The sequence below is a fragment of the Rhinolophus sinicus genome, chromosome 3 (assembly GCF_057876585.1).
Source record: "Rhinolophus sinicus isolate RSI-liver-muscle chromosome 3, RSI-T2T, whole genome shotgun sequence".
NCBI classification, from domain to species: domain Eukaryota; kingdom Metazoa; phylum Chordata; class Mammalia; order Chiroptera; family Rhinolophidae; genus Rhinolophus; species Rhinolophus sinicus.
This window is the reverse complement of record NC_142503.1, coordinates 40,062,691-40,081,690: the sequence shown is the minus strand read 5'-3', so window position 1 is coordinate 40,081,690 and position 19,000 is coordinate 40,062,691. Positions and strand designations below refer to the sequence as shown.

Genomic DNA, 19,000 nt, shown 5'->3' with positions numbered 1-19,000 from the left:
CAAGGATGTCCACCACAGGAATGTGTTCAAACAGGTGATACCTTAGTATTTATGCAGATACTGAATATGTATTTTTAAAGAATATTTAAATGACCTGGGAAAATGGTTAACTATAACAGTCAGTAAATAAAAGGGCAGACTAATAATGAAAAGCTAATAATGAAAGGATACTGTGTCTCCCCGAAAATAACACCTAGTCGGACAATCAGCTCTAATGCGTCTTTTGGAGCAAAAATTAATATAAGACCCGGTCTTATTTTACTATAATTAAGACCAAGTCTTATATAAGACCGGGTCTTATATTAATTTTTGCTCCAAAACACACATTAGAGCTGATTGTCCGGCTAGGTCTTATTTTCAGGGGAAAAGTATACTAGCATGATCCCAATTTGGGTGGCATGTGTTTCTATCTATACACAGTGAAGAAAAATAAAATACAGAAAAATGTTAACTGGTTATCTTTGAGTAGCAAGACTATTATGGGCAATTTACATTTCTGTCCCTATACTTCACAGTATTTTTAACTGCTGACCATGAACATGTGTTGCTTTCATAATGAGGAGAACTATTATTAAAAAATAATTGGCCGTGTGATTTGCTTGAAAGGTTTTTCTTATGTTTTATCAGCTTTTCAGTTGCTATTTCTAAATTATTTCAGAAACAAAACTGCTAATCTTTTGATGAAGTTTTTCTTCTCCTTCAGGTTATTTAGACAATGGGAGGCCACATGGAGATTACAGTGGACTATTTCAGCTCCAACATATAAAGGGCTTGAAAGTGTTGGAAAACAAGTCGACAAACTGAAAACCAATGACTTTTCTTGAACTCATCAAAGAACTGAGTTTGCAGGGCAAACTGTCTCCCCGAGATGTGGAGCAACAGGTAAATCCAGTCACAGCCAAGATCTACTACCCTGGAGCAGAAGTGTTGTAGCTCTAAACTGGTGGGTTCCCAGGGTCGGGGGGAAAGCACCTTGCTGTGTGGAGCACTACCTTCAGGAGCCTCACCGATTTCTCATGCTGAAGGTCAGAGAAAGATTCCCTCATGGCTCTGGTGCGTGGAGGCAGAGTAATGTTTGTGAAATATGCCCAGCACTTTCTTCATAACAGAAGTCTGCCTACTCCCCAGGGGAAAAGCTTTACCAGAGCCTGGTCCTAAAGCTGAGGAGATGGTCATTCCTCCCATTCAGCCCCTTCTCGCCTTCCTATCTCACCTCAGAGGGATGGGAAAGCCCTCCAAAAAGAAACACATGTGAAAGTCACAGGCCACAGACGCAACCCTACTCCGAGACTTGAGATTCAACCATAAGATTAGAGAACACACGCTTACCACCACCCCGACAGGGTCCCGGTATAATAGTGGATTACCCCTGAAAGAGCTACAAGACATGGGCTCTCTCTGAGGTATACTTAGGGATGCCCAAAGTCAGGAGGGGAAACAAAAACAAGGGCTCCAGAAGAATCTGAAACCTCTAGCACCAATAGCTCAGCAAACATTAAACACAGCCTAACTCCTAGCCTGGTTAACATAAGTGCTTTCACACTAGAAAACTATCTCAGTTCCTATTACTCAATACAGTGCATCCAGCTTTCAGCAAAAAACTTCCAAGGCATGATAAAAAGCAGGCAAAACACACAGATGCAGATCTGTGATCAAACAAGAAATGAGAGAGGATCTCAAGCAACCATCAGAACGAGACTCATGTATGATACAGATGTTAGAATTAGCAGACAGGGAAATTAAAATAACTATCATTAATATGTCCAGGGCTCTAATGGAAGAAGTAGACAACATGCAAGAACAGACGTGTAACGTAGAGAATGGAAATTCTAAGAAAGAATCACAAATAAACACGAGACATAAAAAATACTGTTAACAGAAATAAACTAAAAACATGACACCTAGGCGTATCATACTCAACCTAGAGGAAAGCAAAGACAAAGAGAAGTATCTTGAAAGAAGTCAGAGGAGGAAGGAAAAAGCATGTCACCTGTAGAGGAAAAAGGACAATAATAATAGTGGCTTCTTTTCAGAAACCATGCAAACAAGAAGGTAGTGAAGTGAAAGAGTGAAGAGTGTTAAAAAAAGAAAAACCACCAACTTAGAATTCTGCATCCAGCAAACATATCCATCAAAAGTGAAGGAGAAGTACTTGCTCAGACCCAAGCGAGTTCATCGCCAGAAGACCTGCTTTACAAAGAAATGTCAAAAGAAAAATTATATACGTCAGAAATTTGGATCTAAGTAAAGATGAGTGTTGGAGAAATAAATGAAGGTAAAATCAAATCTTTGATTTTTAAAGCCTTAGCTGATCTAAAAAGTAACTGTTTAAAGGAATAGTAACAATGTATTAAGTGATTACAGCACATGGATTAGTGAATGAATGACAGCACCATCAAAAGAGATGGGAGGGAGAAATGGGGAATACTGTTGTAAGGTACCTTCACTACACATGAAAAATAGTGTTATTTCAAGGTAGAACTAGAATAGTTTAAAAAATACTGTAAACTTAGGCAACCATTAACATTTTTTAAAAACAAATATTACTGGAGGAGGAGCCAGAGACCCAGAGCTGTAGGCCTCACCTGTCTGGGCCCATTTCCTCATCTGTGAAATGGTATCAGTCGAATAAAATCCTCTCTGATTCCTTTCCTGCTTTAGTCATTTTATGACTAAAATTTTTTTAAATAAATAAAAAGCCTACCTTGTTCCTTTAAGAATATCTACAAAGAGTGATATCTATACAAGATATTTATGCCTTTTGACAGGTATAAAAAGCCTCTTAAAATAATCAATCCCCCAGTCAACTACTTCAGGAAGTTTGGGTTTCCATATTTCCACACAGAGTTGCCTTTAGCAAGTTTATCTAGAAAGTATAATAAAAGATTGTATTTTCTCACCTGGGTGAGCTGCTCTCAATGCATTGTGCGGTAGTAAAGAACACATGAGGCTGAAAAGAAAAGGCCATTTCACAGTATTGATTTCACTGCCAGAGACAGCACAAGACATGTGCCTTTCAATCCAAAAAAAGAAAGAAACCGACCTGCCTTTCTTGCCTAAACAGAGCTCATAATTAGTTTGTGATTACCTCCAGACCTGTCAATAGACTTGCATTCCCTGGCTGGCTGTCAATACACTTCTGAGTTCGGGGGACACACTTAGGAGCTACTGAGAAAATACTCTGTCTCATTTCCAGACTTTGCTGCTCTAACCCTTTGAAATAAAAATCCCCAACAAGCAGAATTCTACTCATAAGGCCAATTTCCAACTTTAAAACCATCTGCCTCGTGGCAAACAGGTATAAATGCTTTATGCCTCACCGGACTCATACCTGTTCTAACAGTTACTTGCATTCTATTTTTGCCCTACTAGGAAATAAAAGGGGCATGAAAATCAATGTTTCACTCTGGAGGAGAAAGGGTCGAATGACCAGACATCGATATATACATTCCTTCCTGAATTAGACAGTTCTTCAAAGCACACTTGGCGAAATAAATTCCAACAGGCCCAAATGAATTGGATGCACACATCAGCCGGAACAAGGAGCAAATCTTGCTTGTCAAAGATTTTTGGCTATTAGGAGACTACTTCTTATAGTAAGAAACAATTCAAGAGAAAATATAGTCAATGACTCTCGGTTTTGAATTTTATCCAAGTGCTCCAGACAATAAGGAATCCCTCACGCCAGGAGTTCAACTGCCCATAAGTAAAAATGGAGAACTTCAGACCAAGAGCTCTATCCATTTTCCAGGGTATTAGGGTACTCACCCCAAGGGCTCTAAAGCTCAACTTCAGACAACAGGCTGGGATAGTGGGAAAATCCAAGGTCTGGAGGCAGCTGGGCTGGTTTGCAGCACTTCATGCACATCAGGTTCTGCATAATTTGGATGCATTTGGGACAGAATGCAGTTTCTTCTCAAGGGGAGAAAGGTGATTTTAAACTGCTGCTCCCGATGCCCAAGTCCAATGGATACAGCAAGACCAACACTTCACACTGAAGGAAATGGTTATTTTTCTCTTCTCTCATTTGCCAGCTGATAGAGTACTGCTTTTCATCCTAAACCAGCTAAAGGAAAACACTCTAAAGTCAGGCATGTTTCTGCCTTTTAAGCTCAGCCCAAATATGATAAAGTATTTGTAAAGTTAAAAAAAAAAAAAAAAAAAAAAAAAGTTTTGCTGCACATTTGCCTCTTTGCCAACAGTTTCCAAATATGAAAGAGGTGTTTTTGTAATGAAACGAGAAAGGCAGTGCTTGCCTTCATTTTTAGTGGTAACTGAGTTCAAGTAATACTGGCATACACAAAGATCGACATATCTGTTAAAAACACAAGGGGCTGGAGACGGGAGGGGTGGGGGGAGAGAGGACTCTTGGCTAAGCGGTGGGAGTTTCAGAGATTTAAGGAGGCTGATGACACCTGTGCCAAATTCAATATATCTTTTCCATTGCTCAGCCACACAGCTTTTCTAGGTTCAGAATAAATTGCAGAGCTTTTTCTAAATGAAAGGCAACCTAGTAGTGTTTAAAAGCTCCAAGGTAAAAAGAAAAAACAAAAACGCCACTGGAAATTTCTAGGACTGTAAGGTTCTTTGACAACATCCTTATAATGGAAAGGCCGGCGGCACCATCTTAACCACTGTAGCATCATCAACAGAGACAACCTGACATCACGTGCCTCCTGATGTGATGCAATGGTGAGTAAATATTACCAGTGGAGTCTTCTTGCCAAATATGTTACCAGGAATCCAATCATGAGGAAAAAATTAGAACACTACACAATAATGGACATTCAATAAAACAACTGTCTTGTTCTTCAAAAAAGCCAATGACATGAAAAAAAGACTATTACAGATTTTAAAACTAAATGGCCAAATACAATGTATAAAATGTTCAATGGATTCTGGATCATAAAACAAATGGGCATCATATAAAAGTCCTCTTCGAGGCATTTGGGAAAATTACAATACAAACTGTTTATTAGATATAACTGCATTAATATTAATTTCCTTATGTACATGGTATTAGTGGATATGTAGAGAAACGCCATTCTTAGAGGTATGCTGAAGATTCAGGGGGTGAAGGGTCGGTAAGTTACTTTCAAATGATTCAACAAAATTGAGTACATAGACTCGTACAATGATGTGATTTCTCTAAATTGACTGGAGGAGAGAAAAGAGGAACCACTTATAATAAAAACTTTAAAATGTTACTGTTGGCCACATGGGTCTTTGTCTGAACTCTCTGGAATATAAAATAAATAGAAAAGGAGTCGGTGTATGGAATAAAAACGATCATTATCTCGTCTCAGGAGCCACAGTTCAACCAGAAGCCTGCTGTGTTGTTGGCCCAAAACTTAACATGTGCTATAAGCTGCATTAATAAACAAAATCTATAAATCAATAATTACATTGTATGTCTTAACTAAGCACTTAAAAATTCAAGATACATGATTTTTTTTTTTCTGAGCTATTTAGAAAGCCTATTTTAACCTTTGAGTTAAAAAAAAAAAAAAAAAGAAGAAGAATCACTTTCCCGGAGATAAATTTTTCACTTCTTTTGCAAAGTGGCTATTTAGGTAATATTTGCTGTGACAATATAACGAAATCTGCGAGGAACTACAAGGTGAGTACTTGATTGTAACTGAAAAACGAGCATGTTTGAGAATTTCTGGTAGCACTAATGGGAATAGTGCCTCCAATGAAAACAATTAAGTCAAAAAGAAATTCTTCTTCTTACATCAGTCTCACAGGCTGAGTAAAGATGATAAAGAAATGTCATATTACAGAAGCTTTTAGTCTTTAAATGAGAAGAGAAACTCAGAGGGGAACTAGGATTTGCGACACACAGCATTGCCACCTACTAGGACAGTGCCAACCCCAGCGCGGGAAGAAAACTTCCCTGGAACATTCACTGGGCAATTTTTACGAACTCGTATTTTGTGGAGCAAGAAAAATAATCAGACAGATCAAAGGTGAGGTCTCTTTGGAAAATTTAATTTGGACCACATTTTCTTTCCCTTGCTGAAAACATCCAATATTTCCATACATTTTGGGTTCCACAGCTTACAAAGGGGCAGTGGGTTTCCTGCAGTTACATACTGTTCCCAACTTTCTACAGAAAGATCACACATTTTTCCAACTTTGCTTTTGAGTGTTTCTTTAAAAATGCTTTAAAGGTTCCTCATAATAAATGGCAAGTAAAACAAAGTAAGGCTTTATTTTCTCCTTTTCCCCGTTTTGGTACTGTGTGTGGGAGGAATAAGGACGGAAGACGTGTCCCATCAGCTGGTACCAGGGATTGCTGCTGGGTCATCTGAGCTGCACCCACCCCACCGAGGCCCGGATGCACCCCAGCTCTGAGGAGCCTGAGATGGGTAAGTGCCAAACATCCTGTCACAACACGGGGCCTGTGGGCTGCCCAGGTCTTCTTGGTGCTCCCAGAGCTCCTGGCCTTCAGAGTAACAGAGGAACTAGGACCGAATCACGACCGGAGGTCTCCCCCCAGGTACTGCAGTACCACAGGCTCACGACTGTGGACCTTACAATGTGCATTTACAGACTAAATGTAATTACTAAAAATAAAATGAGAAAAAAATCCTTTTACTAATTCCTGTATCAAATTATTAATACTAGAATGAAAATAAAAGCATCTGTCTGATAAAACATGTCTTTGTCAGATGAAAGGAACTCCCTTGCAAGGTAATCTCAGTGATGTATATTTGTCACTGTTTATATAGTTTTGCCTGGTGCACACATTTCTTTAATTGCATCTGAACAGCGGTGTCCTTTTTCAAACTAGTAGTTTCACTAGCTTAAAAAAGGGATAAGGCAGCCAAATTCAACTAATTTTGGTTGCAGAATAACATCTCAGACATCACCCTTCATCTTTTCGAATGTTAACAGCACATGATTAAAAAGTCACCACACCATTCTTCTCTCAACAGGAAACTAAGCAGCTATTGTCATCAAATCTCTCTCTAGGGAACACAGGGCCCCTCATGAATAGAAAATTAAATTCTTTTGGAGGAATAGGTTGTGATTTTCATTATGCAGGATTTACATTTATTTGCTGAATTTTGTAGTAAAAAATGTGTGGTCTTCTCTTTCTTTCCACACACAAGGAACGTGATGGTCTGAGCAGGCTCCTGCAGGCTGGGGGCCTCCGCTTGTTTCCAAAAGGGGAGCAGCCGCTGTCACGTGCCTCAGAAGCCTTGCAAGAACTCCTGTAGCTGGGTGACGATCTCTGTGTCCACGGTTTCCATGAGGGACTGGAAGCCTTGCTCCCCCAGCAGCTCCTGCTGTGCCTTGAGCTTCTCGTAGATGAACTGCTGCAGCGACACTGTGTGCACTGGGTCCTTCAGGGCCAGCTGTGGGACAGAGAGAAGCCACAGTGTGTCAGAGGCAAAACAAGTCCCGCCTACAGGCACTGACTGAAATTCTCTGTACTCTTTCACGGCAACACGACTGCTTCTGCCTCCCCTCATACGAGGGATTCTAACACAGCTTCACTGAGGAAAGTTTGTCAAAGAAAATTTCATTGTTAGTCTAACCGCAGTTCCCTAGGGCCTCTCAGCATAAGCTAGCTGTCCAATTTCTCGACAGCTGAGTGTTCATCCATGCAAAGAATCAACACCTTCAGAAAGTATCCTAAGAGGTATACAGTGTGGCAAAGAGCATTGAAACACACTTGACCAGGGTCCCTCCTTGGAAGACCAGGTACTGGACGGTGGCAGCTCAGGTCCCCAGGACAGGCAGAGGAAACAAGTCCTAATCCTGGATTGCTATGCTATTTACATTGATGTATATGCTTCTAAGTTAAAAGAGAGAGAAATAAAAATAATAAATAAAAACAAACAAAACACATACTCCTCCTCTCCCATTGGGATATTTGGAAAACAAAAGAAATATAATTAAATTAAAAATAGCCCATCATTCCACACCCTAAAGACAACAACCCACAGGAAACATTTTGGCCGCTTCTCTTTTCTGTGCCTGTAGCAGGCACACACACACGGACACACACACGGATATACACACGGATACACAATTAGTCCTGCTCTTTGCATTTATGTCATTACGCAAAAAAATTCTACTCTAACACATTTTAAGAATTCTAAATCTGTCATAATGTTTTTTTGTTATAGGCATGTTGAAGTAATCATAGCATAATTTAACTATGATTTTGCTGAATAATTTATCACAAAAACAGTGTCATGTGACTACGTATATAGCCTTTCCTCTGCATTTCAGATCACTTTTCTTAGGATATCTATCTCTGGCTCAGAAGAATTACTAGATTAAAGGGCATAGACAATTTTAGGACTATGATTTGTACCAGTTGTAAAAGGTGTAAGAGTTTCAGCTTCTGGAATTGTTGTTACTACTGGTATTAACATTATTGAAGTTCTCTATAATTTAAGAATTGAAAAGAAACACATCATTGCTTTAAGCTGTACATTTCTCTCATTATCAATACAGCCGGACATCTGCAAGGTTTTAAGTAAAGTGCATGAGTTTTTGTGCCCAATATGGCTACACAGAAATTCTCTTTCCTTACTGATACTCAATTACATTCTAGGTAGATGAAATAGCTGAATCACATCTTCTGTTTGAGCAATGTAAATAGATTTTAAAATAATGACCACAAATAAAAATATAACTGAGAAGCAGAGACATAGGTGGCATGAATTTGAAATGAAACCCTTTATGTGACCATTCTCGAGTTACGGGACAAATCCAGGGCAAGGGTACCATCCTCATCTCCCTGGAAGTTGGGGAGGAGAAGGAACACCAAGACCTGCAGACACAAAGCCCTGCATTCACAAGCCTGGAGACATCCTTTTACAAAATGCATAGAAACTGAAGACGAACATTTAAAAGTATCTGCTCTCTTGAGGGCTCTCAACAACAAGGCTGCCGGCTCAATTCCCACATGGGAGGGTGGGCTGCGCCCCCTGCAACTAAGATTGAAAACGGCGACTGGACTTGCAGCTGAGCTGCGCCCTCCACAACTAGATCGAAGGACAACGACTTGGAGCTGATGGACCCTGGAAAAACACACTGTTCCCCAATAAAAATTTTTTAAAAAAGTATGTGCTCTCTTACACAACATGCAGTAATGTTCAGTATTATTTTAATTACTAAGAAACAGACCTCTCTTACTAAAGAGGATGTGGACTTTGTTGAAATATCACGAATTACCTATAACTAAAATTATCTGCTACAATGTAAGTGAAAAGCAGTTGAGCTTGAAATTAATGTCCAACAAGTCACTCCAACTACAGAAATGAAAATTAAGCGTGTGGTTTAAATGTTCTTTTAATTTGTTGTAAAAAGCTTATCATATCCCCACACTTCAATTTCCAACAGATTAATAAAAAGGAAAAAAATACTAAACCCTCAAGGTACAGCATAACAATACACCAGTATAATATTTTTAAAAAGTGTATTGATCAGACATGCAAAGATTAAAAGCATTAATGTCTCTTAGAAGGAGAATTGTGGAGGGGAGAAGGAAGGAAAAGTACATGGACATACAGACTCTTCAACTGCACACCGTAAAAGAGCTTAAAAACCAACTATTTTTAGTTAAAAAAAAAAAACCCCACGTGTTAGCAAATAAATGTCTATTTTGACTTGGGGTAGACATTCATTAATTATTACTACCTTCTTTTGAAGAAATATCATATGAAAAAGATTGACCAAATGATTCTCCACAGAAGAATCATTGCTACACATGCACGGAAAATCCAGATATCATTTCTATGAATGTAACAGTGCCTATAATCATTAGAATTAGGAGACACTGAAGTGAATAACAGCATTTCCAAAACTATTAGGTGGGAATATAAATAATTCCTACCTAATAAACTTAATTATCTAACTTAACGTGAAAAAAATAAAGAATGCCTACCACGTTTGCTGGGTGGTACATTCCTGTCAAAATAATTAGGTTTCTAATGTAATAAGTAAATTATCATTCAGATAAATCTGCTGTTGGAAAAAATATGTATATAGCAAAGGTAGATGTAATGTAGACTTCTCCTTTCAAAATAATAGAGTAAAATACTTTTTTTTTAAGTCCTCCAGCCAAGCATAGTAGACACTTAAAGAATGCAGGGGTTAGAAGTACCAACCTGCCCATGGAGTTACAAATCTGCATGTAATTTTGACTCCCTCAAAACTTAACTAATGATAGCTTTCTGTTGACCTATTACCAGTAACATAAATAACTGATTAACACATATTTTGTATGTCATATGCATTATATATTGTATTCTTACAATAAAGTAAACTAGAAAAAAAAGAAAATGTTATTAAGAAAATCATAAGGAAGAGAAAATGCATTTACAGTACTGTACTGGATTTATGAATACCATTAAGTGTATGCTGTCTGTTTACAAGATGGATCACCTGTCAGTACCTACACATCAATATTGTCTTATATGATACAAAACACTGTAGATGTTATACAGATCACTAACACTAGACATCACAAATGAAAAGATAATATCAAAAAGAAATTTATATTTACTTACAGGTATGATGATTTATGCATTGATAACAAAGAAACAGCAATATGACTGATTTATGGTAACTTAGTGTAATTGATAAAATTCCTTCACCTATGTGAAGGAATGTTGCCTAACCTATATATTAACCTATATATTATGTAGCCTATATGTTATGTAACCTATACAATGTAGCCTAACCTATACATTAATGAATGAATCGTTATAAAAGTTTTATGATATACAGTAGTATAGTCACATTCATAACAGTACTGGAAACACTGTTACATTTTTTTTAAAAAAAAAAACACTTACCTGTGATGATAAGCTGATACGCTGTTTCCACAATTACAAGACAGGCATACTGTACAATAATGTAATTCTTTCAAAGCAGTCAGAAAACAGTCAGAAAACTAACATGTTATTAATTTTATATTAAGTATCACTCACCTTATGCCTACATAAGGATAGCCTATCCACTGCCATGCAAGTCTTGCACACGATGTTCTGTACATGATGAATCTTTACCCAACAATGATGACACAAAAACGTCTCATGTAGTCCCGTATAATAATTAGATTTTCACATGAAGACACACACACACATAACAGATAAACTTATGAACTATATGGCATGATGATTATTTACTATTCATTGAGTAGGAGAGGATCATCATACATTTCTTCATCCTTTTTTGCTTTTTCATTTCTCCAAAAATGTTTCTATGTGGTACCTCCAATCCTTCGTCCACCATTTGCTTTAGTTTCAATGCCTGCATCGCAGAAGGGTCCGTGTCATCTTGAATCATCGGAAGCCTTCTGCCACACTGTCTAATGTCAATTTGTTCTCTGGCACTGCTTCTCCTACATCTGCTTCCGCACTGTGTGGCAGTGGTTGAGAAGCACTCACCTCCATCAACTCGTATTCTGCTCATTCCTCTAGTGTGATGTCTATTACCTCTTGACTTTCTCCAAGATCTGTATCTTGAAAACATTCACCGCCGCCTTATTTGACCATATGCACAATCTCTTTCATGATCTCCTTGACTGGCTATGCCGCAATTACTGTGAAGTCACGCACAACATGTGCACACAGTGTCTTTCAGCAGGAATGTACTGTTTCCGGTTTGACGGCTTTCACAGCCTTTGCCAGAATAATGTCGTCTTCAATGGTGGAATGCTTCCAGACCTTCAGAATGTTTTCCCTGTTGGGGCTCTCTTCCATAGCATTGACAATCCTTTCCATAGAGTACCGTGTGTTGAGTCTAAAAGGTCTTTTGACCTGATCAAGAGGCTAAATTAGAGACGTTGTGTGTGGCGCGAAATAGACCACTTTGAAGCCTTTGGTATTGAACTCACGGAGCTCTAGGTGGCCAGGGGCACCGTCCAATATCGAAAGAACTCTAAAAGGCAGTCCCTGACTGGCAGTGTAATTCCTGGCTTCAGGGACAGAGCGTCAATGGAACCAATCCAGTTCTTGTCTGGGCCTTCTTGTTGTACAACCCAAAGACTCATGACTGGTGTTTACCTTTTCCCTTCAATGCTCAGAGGTTAGCAGCTTCACAGGTAAGGGCAGTCCTCATCATAAACCTGACTGCATTTGCACGAAACAGCAAAGTTGGCCTATCCCTTCCTGCCTTAAATCCTGGTGCTCCCTTCTCTTCTTTACTAATATATGTCCTTTGTGGTACTCCCCCCCACCCCCCCGCAGAATAGGGCACTTTCATCTTGCATTAAAAGTCTGTTCAGTAAGATATTCTTTCTCTTCAATGATCTTCTTAATGTCTGGGAATCATCTGCTGCCTGTTGGTCAGCAGAAGCTGCTTCTCCTTGTTATCTTGACATTTGTAAAGCCAAACATCTTTCTAAAATTATCAAACCATCCTTTGCTGGCATTACTTCTCTAGCTTTATTTAGATCCTTCACCTTCTTTTTGCTTTAAGTTGTCATGACTTCACTTTTTCTTGAATCATATTAGAGTCTATAGGCAATCCAGCACCCGCATAAAAGCTGCATTTTCAATATGTGATAAAAAGGTATTTAGCAAAAAGTGCAAGGTTTCCAGGCACGTTGGCGTAGCTGCAGCGACGGCTTCACAAATTTCCTTTTCCCTTCTTACCATGGTCCTTACACAACATTCATTTATCTTGAAATGGTGGAAAACCACAGCTGCAGGCCTCAATCTATGGTATATATTAAACAATTCAACTTTTTCTTGTCATGTCATGACTTTTCTCTGCTTCTTGGGAGCAATTCCAGCATCGCTAGTGGCACTTCATATAGGTCCCCTGGTGTTATTCAAGGTTTACAGTAGTGAACCAAACATGACGAAAAGTATGTGAGATCACCTTTTACTGGGGCATGTAATTTACTGAAGAGACGAACTGCTCACAGGAGATATTAGCGTCACACAGTGTTTTAAGCAGATACTTGCAACACTTTTGAGTTCACTGCAATAGCCACAAGAGGTGGCTACACAATTATTACAGCATTACAGTATGTACTACCGTTCATTTTATGCAGTTATGATTTAATACTGTATCTTTACATTAGTTGACAATTCTCTCGATGAAGAACGATACCATGTATGGTCTTGTGTTACTGTGTGTGACTTTTGATAAATTTTAACATTTTATAAATTTGTGCATATTTTATAGTACTAAATGATAAAGTACACTAACATCTACATATATTTTATGCATTCGTGACATACCTAACTTTTTCTTAATTTTTTTCCCAGTATTTCTAGGCTATGCTGTTCATCTGCGAGTTTTTTCAAACTGTTGTAAATCTCAAAAAATTTTCCAATATAATTACTGAAAAAAATCTGCATGTAAGTGGACTCGCACAGTTCAAATCCATGCTGTTCATGGGTCAACTGAACAACTAAAACCCCTGGACATTATATGTAAAACAAACTTAAGAAGACTCCAAAAGGTAGAAAGAAGAAGGCAGAAGGAAGACTGGTCAGGGACCCCAGCAGCCAAGGAACGATACAGTGTGGAATGCCCTGGCTTTCTTCTTGCCTCATGTATCCCATATTTGGAACGAAGAAGCCAGCAACCTGGAAACGCCAACGAGCACCGAACAAAACAAGTTCCTACAAAAAGCCTGCTCTCTGGCCAGAAGACCAGGAAAAGGAGCACGTAGCAAGGCAGAAAACTTTTAGACAGTAATCACTGGTCTACTTCAGCCCAACGGCACAGAATAAACTGCGGCCTCACCTCCACTCATGCTGGGCTGTTACCAGGATTCAAATCACCCATTCCCCACCAGTATCTGTGGCAGCCCACTGGGAGTCACAGGAGGAACTTTGAAAAATGCTGATGTCTAACTAAGTCCCACTTCTGGGGATTCTGATTTAACTGGTTTCAGGCACCAGGATATTTAAAGCTCCCCCAGTGATTCCAATGTCCATCCAAGATTGAGAAACACACCTGTAGAAATTTTTGGAAAAAACAGTTTTGAGGACTAAGACCTCAAGTGAACCCAACAAAAACCTCTAGATATTTTCACATTCATTATAATAATACAGGTAATAGTCTAAATAAAACATATGACACGTAAAAAGACCCTTCAACTAATAATTCGAAGCCCTATAAATTTAATTCCCATTTACCACCAGCTATTCCTAGAAACTCTTCAGGGCTTCCTTTCTCCTTTACCTTCAGGTAGGCGTTTAGTTCCTTTTTGCTTTACTGTATGCATACTAATGTTGGTGTCTTTTTTTCTTTTTTGTTTTCTTATTGTCTGACTCCTCCACCATCCAAAAGTTTAATGACCTTTTGATTTCGGTTTTAGACTTCAGAATTCCAAAGGATTCTCCAAGTCACAGGTAAATCAAATCTAAATCTGTAAGCGGCCTTTATTTTGCCTGCTTTTCCTAACTGGTTATTGCTAGTATATAATAGCAAGATACATTTATACATTTGTCATTTAATTGGTCACCTTATTAAACTCTTTTCATACTTGATCTATTGATTTTCTTGGACTTTTCTGGCTTAAACGATCATTTTAATGACTACAGTTGACGCTTGAACAACATGGTTTGAACTGCACAGGTTCACTTGTATGAGGATTTTTTTTTTTTTCAATAAACCAATACAGATAGTACTGTAATGTATTTTCTCTTCCTTATGATGTTATGAATATTTTCTTTTCTCCAGCTACTTTATTCTAAGAACACAGTATATAATACATATAAACATACAAAATGTGTGTTAATCGACTGTTTATGTTATTGGTAAGGCTTCTGGTCAACAGAAGGCTATTAGTCAAGTTTTTGGGGGGTTAAAAATTACACGTTGGTTTCCACCTGCACAGGGGCCAGCAACGCTAACCCCCACATTGTTCAAGGGTCAACTGCAGTGACTTTTTTCTCTCTTTTGCCAATATTTAAACCTTTATTCACTCATAGGCCTCTGGCAATCTCTCTTCTCCTCACACTGGCTAGAAACTCCACGTGACAGACTATCACCAAACCTTTTTACTCTTCTTCCTAGGCACATAGATAGATCACAATTTCCAGCAATGTAATGTGAGCAGAAAAGATATGTGTCATTACCTAGCCTGACTCTCAAACAACAACTACTCAATTCTTTTTCCCCACCTTTCCACTAGACAAGAAGCCAAGATGACAGCATCTCAGTACACACGGGCCACCCGAATGGCTGAGTGAATTACACATCCACTCCTAACCCTCTCCTTTCTGTGTTTTTCCTGAGTAAGAAATAAACTATTACATTAAACTTTGATTCAAGGGGTCTGTCATAGAAGATGGTTTTCTGTGGCATTTAGATCATTCACAATCTAGTGGTATATTTGTGCTTAGTTTCAAATAGCTATTTTAAAAATCATGTTAGAGGCACATTATTCCTAGTTCAATAAGAAATTTTATCAGGAATAAATTTTCAGTTTAATGCTGGATTAAATTTGCTAATGTAATTTAAATTTTTGCATACATATATTTTTAAATAACAAATTTCCTATTTTTCTTTTTTCTGTTTTATTCTTTTCCTGACAATTTCCAGTTTTCTGAGTTCTAGAATAAGTTAAGCTAGCATAGCATTATCTAGTCCTCAAAATTTTGTAATACAAAAGGAAGGAAGGAAAGAAGGAAAGAAAGGAAGGAAGGAAGGAAGGAAGGAAGGAAGGAAGGAAGGAAGGAAGGAAGGAAAAAGGGATGGGGGGAGATAAGTTGCTGCAAAAAGGATGTCACTGGTAAAATTAAATGCATTAAACTACACACTTTTTAAAAAATTGATAGTACATTCCAGTAAAAACACTTATAAAATGAGCAAACAAGAAACATTACTGAGGAAGAGTTTTGCTTTTGTTTTATTTGGTGGGGGGAATGGGGAGGCAATTGAAAACATTTCTTCTATGGTCATAAATTCATTTCTACCTGGTCCTAAGTTGTTTTTCATTTATTTTTATTTTTTGGTAATCTAAATTTTATTAAAAAATTGTCCATTCTGATAAGATTTTCCATTGGTTAGCCAAGAGCTGAAGTTACATGTGTCCTTATCACTAATATTGTATATTTACTCCCCCACCCCTTGACTGTGGCCCACCAGCATAGGGGAGTATGGAGGTCAGTTGAGCAGTGAAGTTTTACCTCCAGTCCATCTCACAGTGGGCCCAATGGGTTGTCCATCCTGTGGTTATTTCCCAGTTCCTCAATGCATAATCGGAATAGACATGCTAGCACCTGACAGAATCCCTGCATTGGCTTCTAGGTTTCCTAAGGTTGATATTTTTATTTTACTAATGTCTTGAAATGAGTTCTGAGTTCATTTATTTTCATTCTTTCTTGTTTAATAATAAAATTACTTAAGGGTATGAATAATTTATAGTTTACCCACGTTTTTATGTATAATAATCTCACTGTAGTATGTCACCTAGTTGAAAACTGCAAACTTTCTCTTTAAAATATTGTTTTAAAAACTTTACGTAACCAATATTTTTCTTAACCTTTCTTGAATTCCTAAGTTTTAGTTCATTGCAGTCAGACAATATGACCTGTACTATTTCTACTTTGAGAAACTAGAGGTTTTCCCTGTAAGCCCAAAATATGCTCAGTTTTTATAAATGTTTCATGAACATTAAAAAAAATGTATGTTCTATTCATCGAGTAGAATTTTTATTTACAGCTACTAAATTAAATTTAATGATTATATTATTCGGATCTGTCACCATACACCTGCTAGGAGATCATCTTAGTCAACTAAACATATAGGATCACACACAGACTATCCTTAGCATCAGTTTACTCAGAGGCCCTGGGGATGACATATCACAAAATGGAAATGTTAGGATCCTCAGTGCATTTTTAGAATGCTACAGAAATATGCTGCCTTTTAAAATGACTCTACAGGTTTTATTAAAGCATTTCTACTATAAACCAATTTTAGCTGTAAATTAAGGTCTATCTCCATTCAATCGCCAGAAATGGAGTTATCTCTTTACATTAAAAAAAATCAACTTTAATACATAACTAAATTTATAGATAATGATGTCCTCCTTCCATTCACCACCAAAGTAAAATGACTACATAACATAGTGTAATAGGATATTTAAGAGTGTACTACCAATGGTACTAAATTAGACAACAACAGCGTGCTAGATATCTGAACATGCTACTATTTAAAAATGCCTTTGATTCCACTACTTCCTTCTCATAAATATTATTCATATTCATGTTTGTCCATTTTGTGAGAGACTATACCATAAAACCAAACATGTGCCACAACAATTAATCCAATCATATGTAGCTTTCAGGTGACAGGGAATGGCACGAGGATAAAGAGAAACTGTGAGAAAAATATCAGATGAGATTTCTATTTACAACCGAAATGTCATCTTTGGATGACATCTACACTATCTGAGTTTTGTGAATATCATTTATTTCTGCCTATAACTGTATTAAAGGGACTCAGGAATCTGCACATCACAAGTGTGAGCCGTCGACAAGAAATGCTCCAATTGCCTCTGTGGTTCCAAGAAGTGAGATCACTGAGCAAATCCTATGAGAATCTCAAGTTTCTTGATAAAATGTTCTATGAGGTCAAGCTATCAGGTGAAGGACTGAATGTTTAAGTGCTATAAATAGAAACTGCTGAAAGAGACTCTCAAGGCAAGAAAGGGTAATAATGAGTCAGTCAGTGCCCTCAATCTATTTCAGAAACTGGGATTATCATTTCATCAAATTGTAAACCATCAAGAATTTGTAAAAAATGACAATATGATGGGAGTGAATGGGGGAATGAAAACTTTCCAGTTTCACCATCTGCTGATATAGCAAAATTGTTAAAGAAACTGCAGTATTTTAAGACCTACATTAACGTACTAATTCTGGGAAGGGAAATACTGTTCTATGGCTGTTTAACCTAAATTTGTTAGATACTTGAAATGATCTCATGCATGATTTCAACTACATTGTGTATTTATTTTAGTAGGCAGGTTTGGCACAAAACAAAGGAACAACTAACTCCACAGCAGTGCTTCCACTACTAAATTATCTGTGGAAGTCAAATGGAAACTCTCAAAAAGCAACAGCATTGTGATCAACAAAGATGTAACCCTATGACAAATATTTGGAAAGCAACACAATTCAATCATTTCAAAATATCTGTGCTATTTACCTTTCATTGAAGGAGTTATTTACATGTCAGAGAACTAAGCCAATTAACATTCAGTTCACATAAAAATGAAGTAACCACAGTCATGACATCTACAATATTCGTAAATGAGCTTGTACCAATCTCTGAGAATTCCACTTGATTTTGTTCAAGGAATAAATTCATAGTGAAATGAGAACAAGCAGAGTTTTAAAACCAGTTACAAAGCAAACAGTCAACACCTGGTTACCAAAGGTCAGATCTTTCCTGAACAGAGGTCACCCAAATCTCTAGTAGACAGTTTTTGTTAACTGCTGACTTAGGAGTTTAAGAAATTTGCTAGACCTAGCATCTAATTCTTCCTCATATTTCCTTCATTTGACTGAATCATGGTATTACACCTCAGCTTTTGATGCAACCTATGTCTTTATTCATCCCATACAGTTAGGCTGAGAACTACAAAGAAGCAATTGCTTTCAATGAACTGCTTGAACAAAACAAGCCACAGTATTATTAGATTGATCTAAGAAATATCCTATAAGAAAACTAAACCTGTAACTCTTAGCATTAAAATAGCCAGTTTTATGCCTCTGACTTTCAACTGATACTGTTTTAGCTGTTTTCCAGTAAGAATAACTCTTTCTCATTTTAGACTGAGAGTTTTAAGAATTCTTTAATAAATGTTCAGTTTATCTTAAAAATTACATAATTCTGAATTTTCAAGTAAAATATCCTCAGAAACATCATTAATGAGTACTAAACTACATTGTTAGGTTATAGTAATTAAAATCGTCAGGTCAATAGACTACATTTTGGAGTTTTGAAATAAATCTGGCAATGTAGTATCTGATAAAGGTGGCATTTCAAAATAGTA

The 19,000-nt window shown here is 37.5% G+C and overlaps 1 protein-coding gene across 2 annotated transcripts in view; it reads right to left on the bottom strand.

Moving 5' to 3' along the window:
- Positions 1-5,970: 5,970 nt before the first annotated feature.
- The window catches only part of IPO11 (importin 11), a 157,589-nt gene continuing 144,559 nt past the window's right edge, over positions 5,971-19,000 (bottom strand). For both annotated transcript variants that reach the window (XM_019743722.3, XM_088796520.1), the window contains one exon: positions 5,971-7,364. In XM_019743722.3, coding sequence (XP_019599281.1) covers positions 7,200-7,364 — 165 coding nt within the window. In that variant the 3' untranslated portion in view covers positions 5,971-7,199. The remainder of the gene's footprint in view (positions 7,365-19,000) is intronic.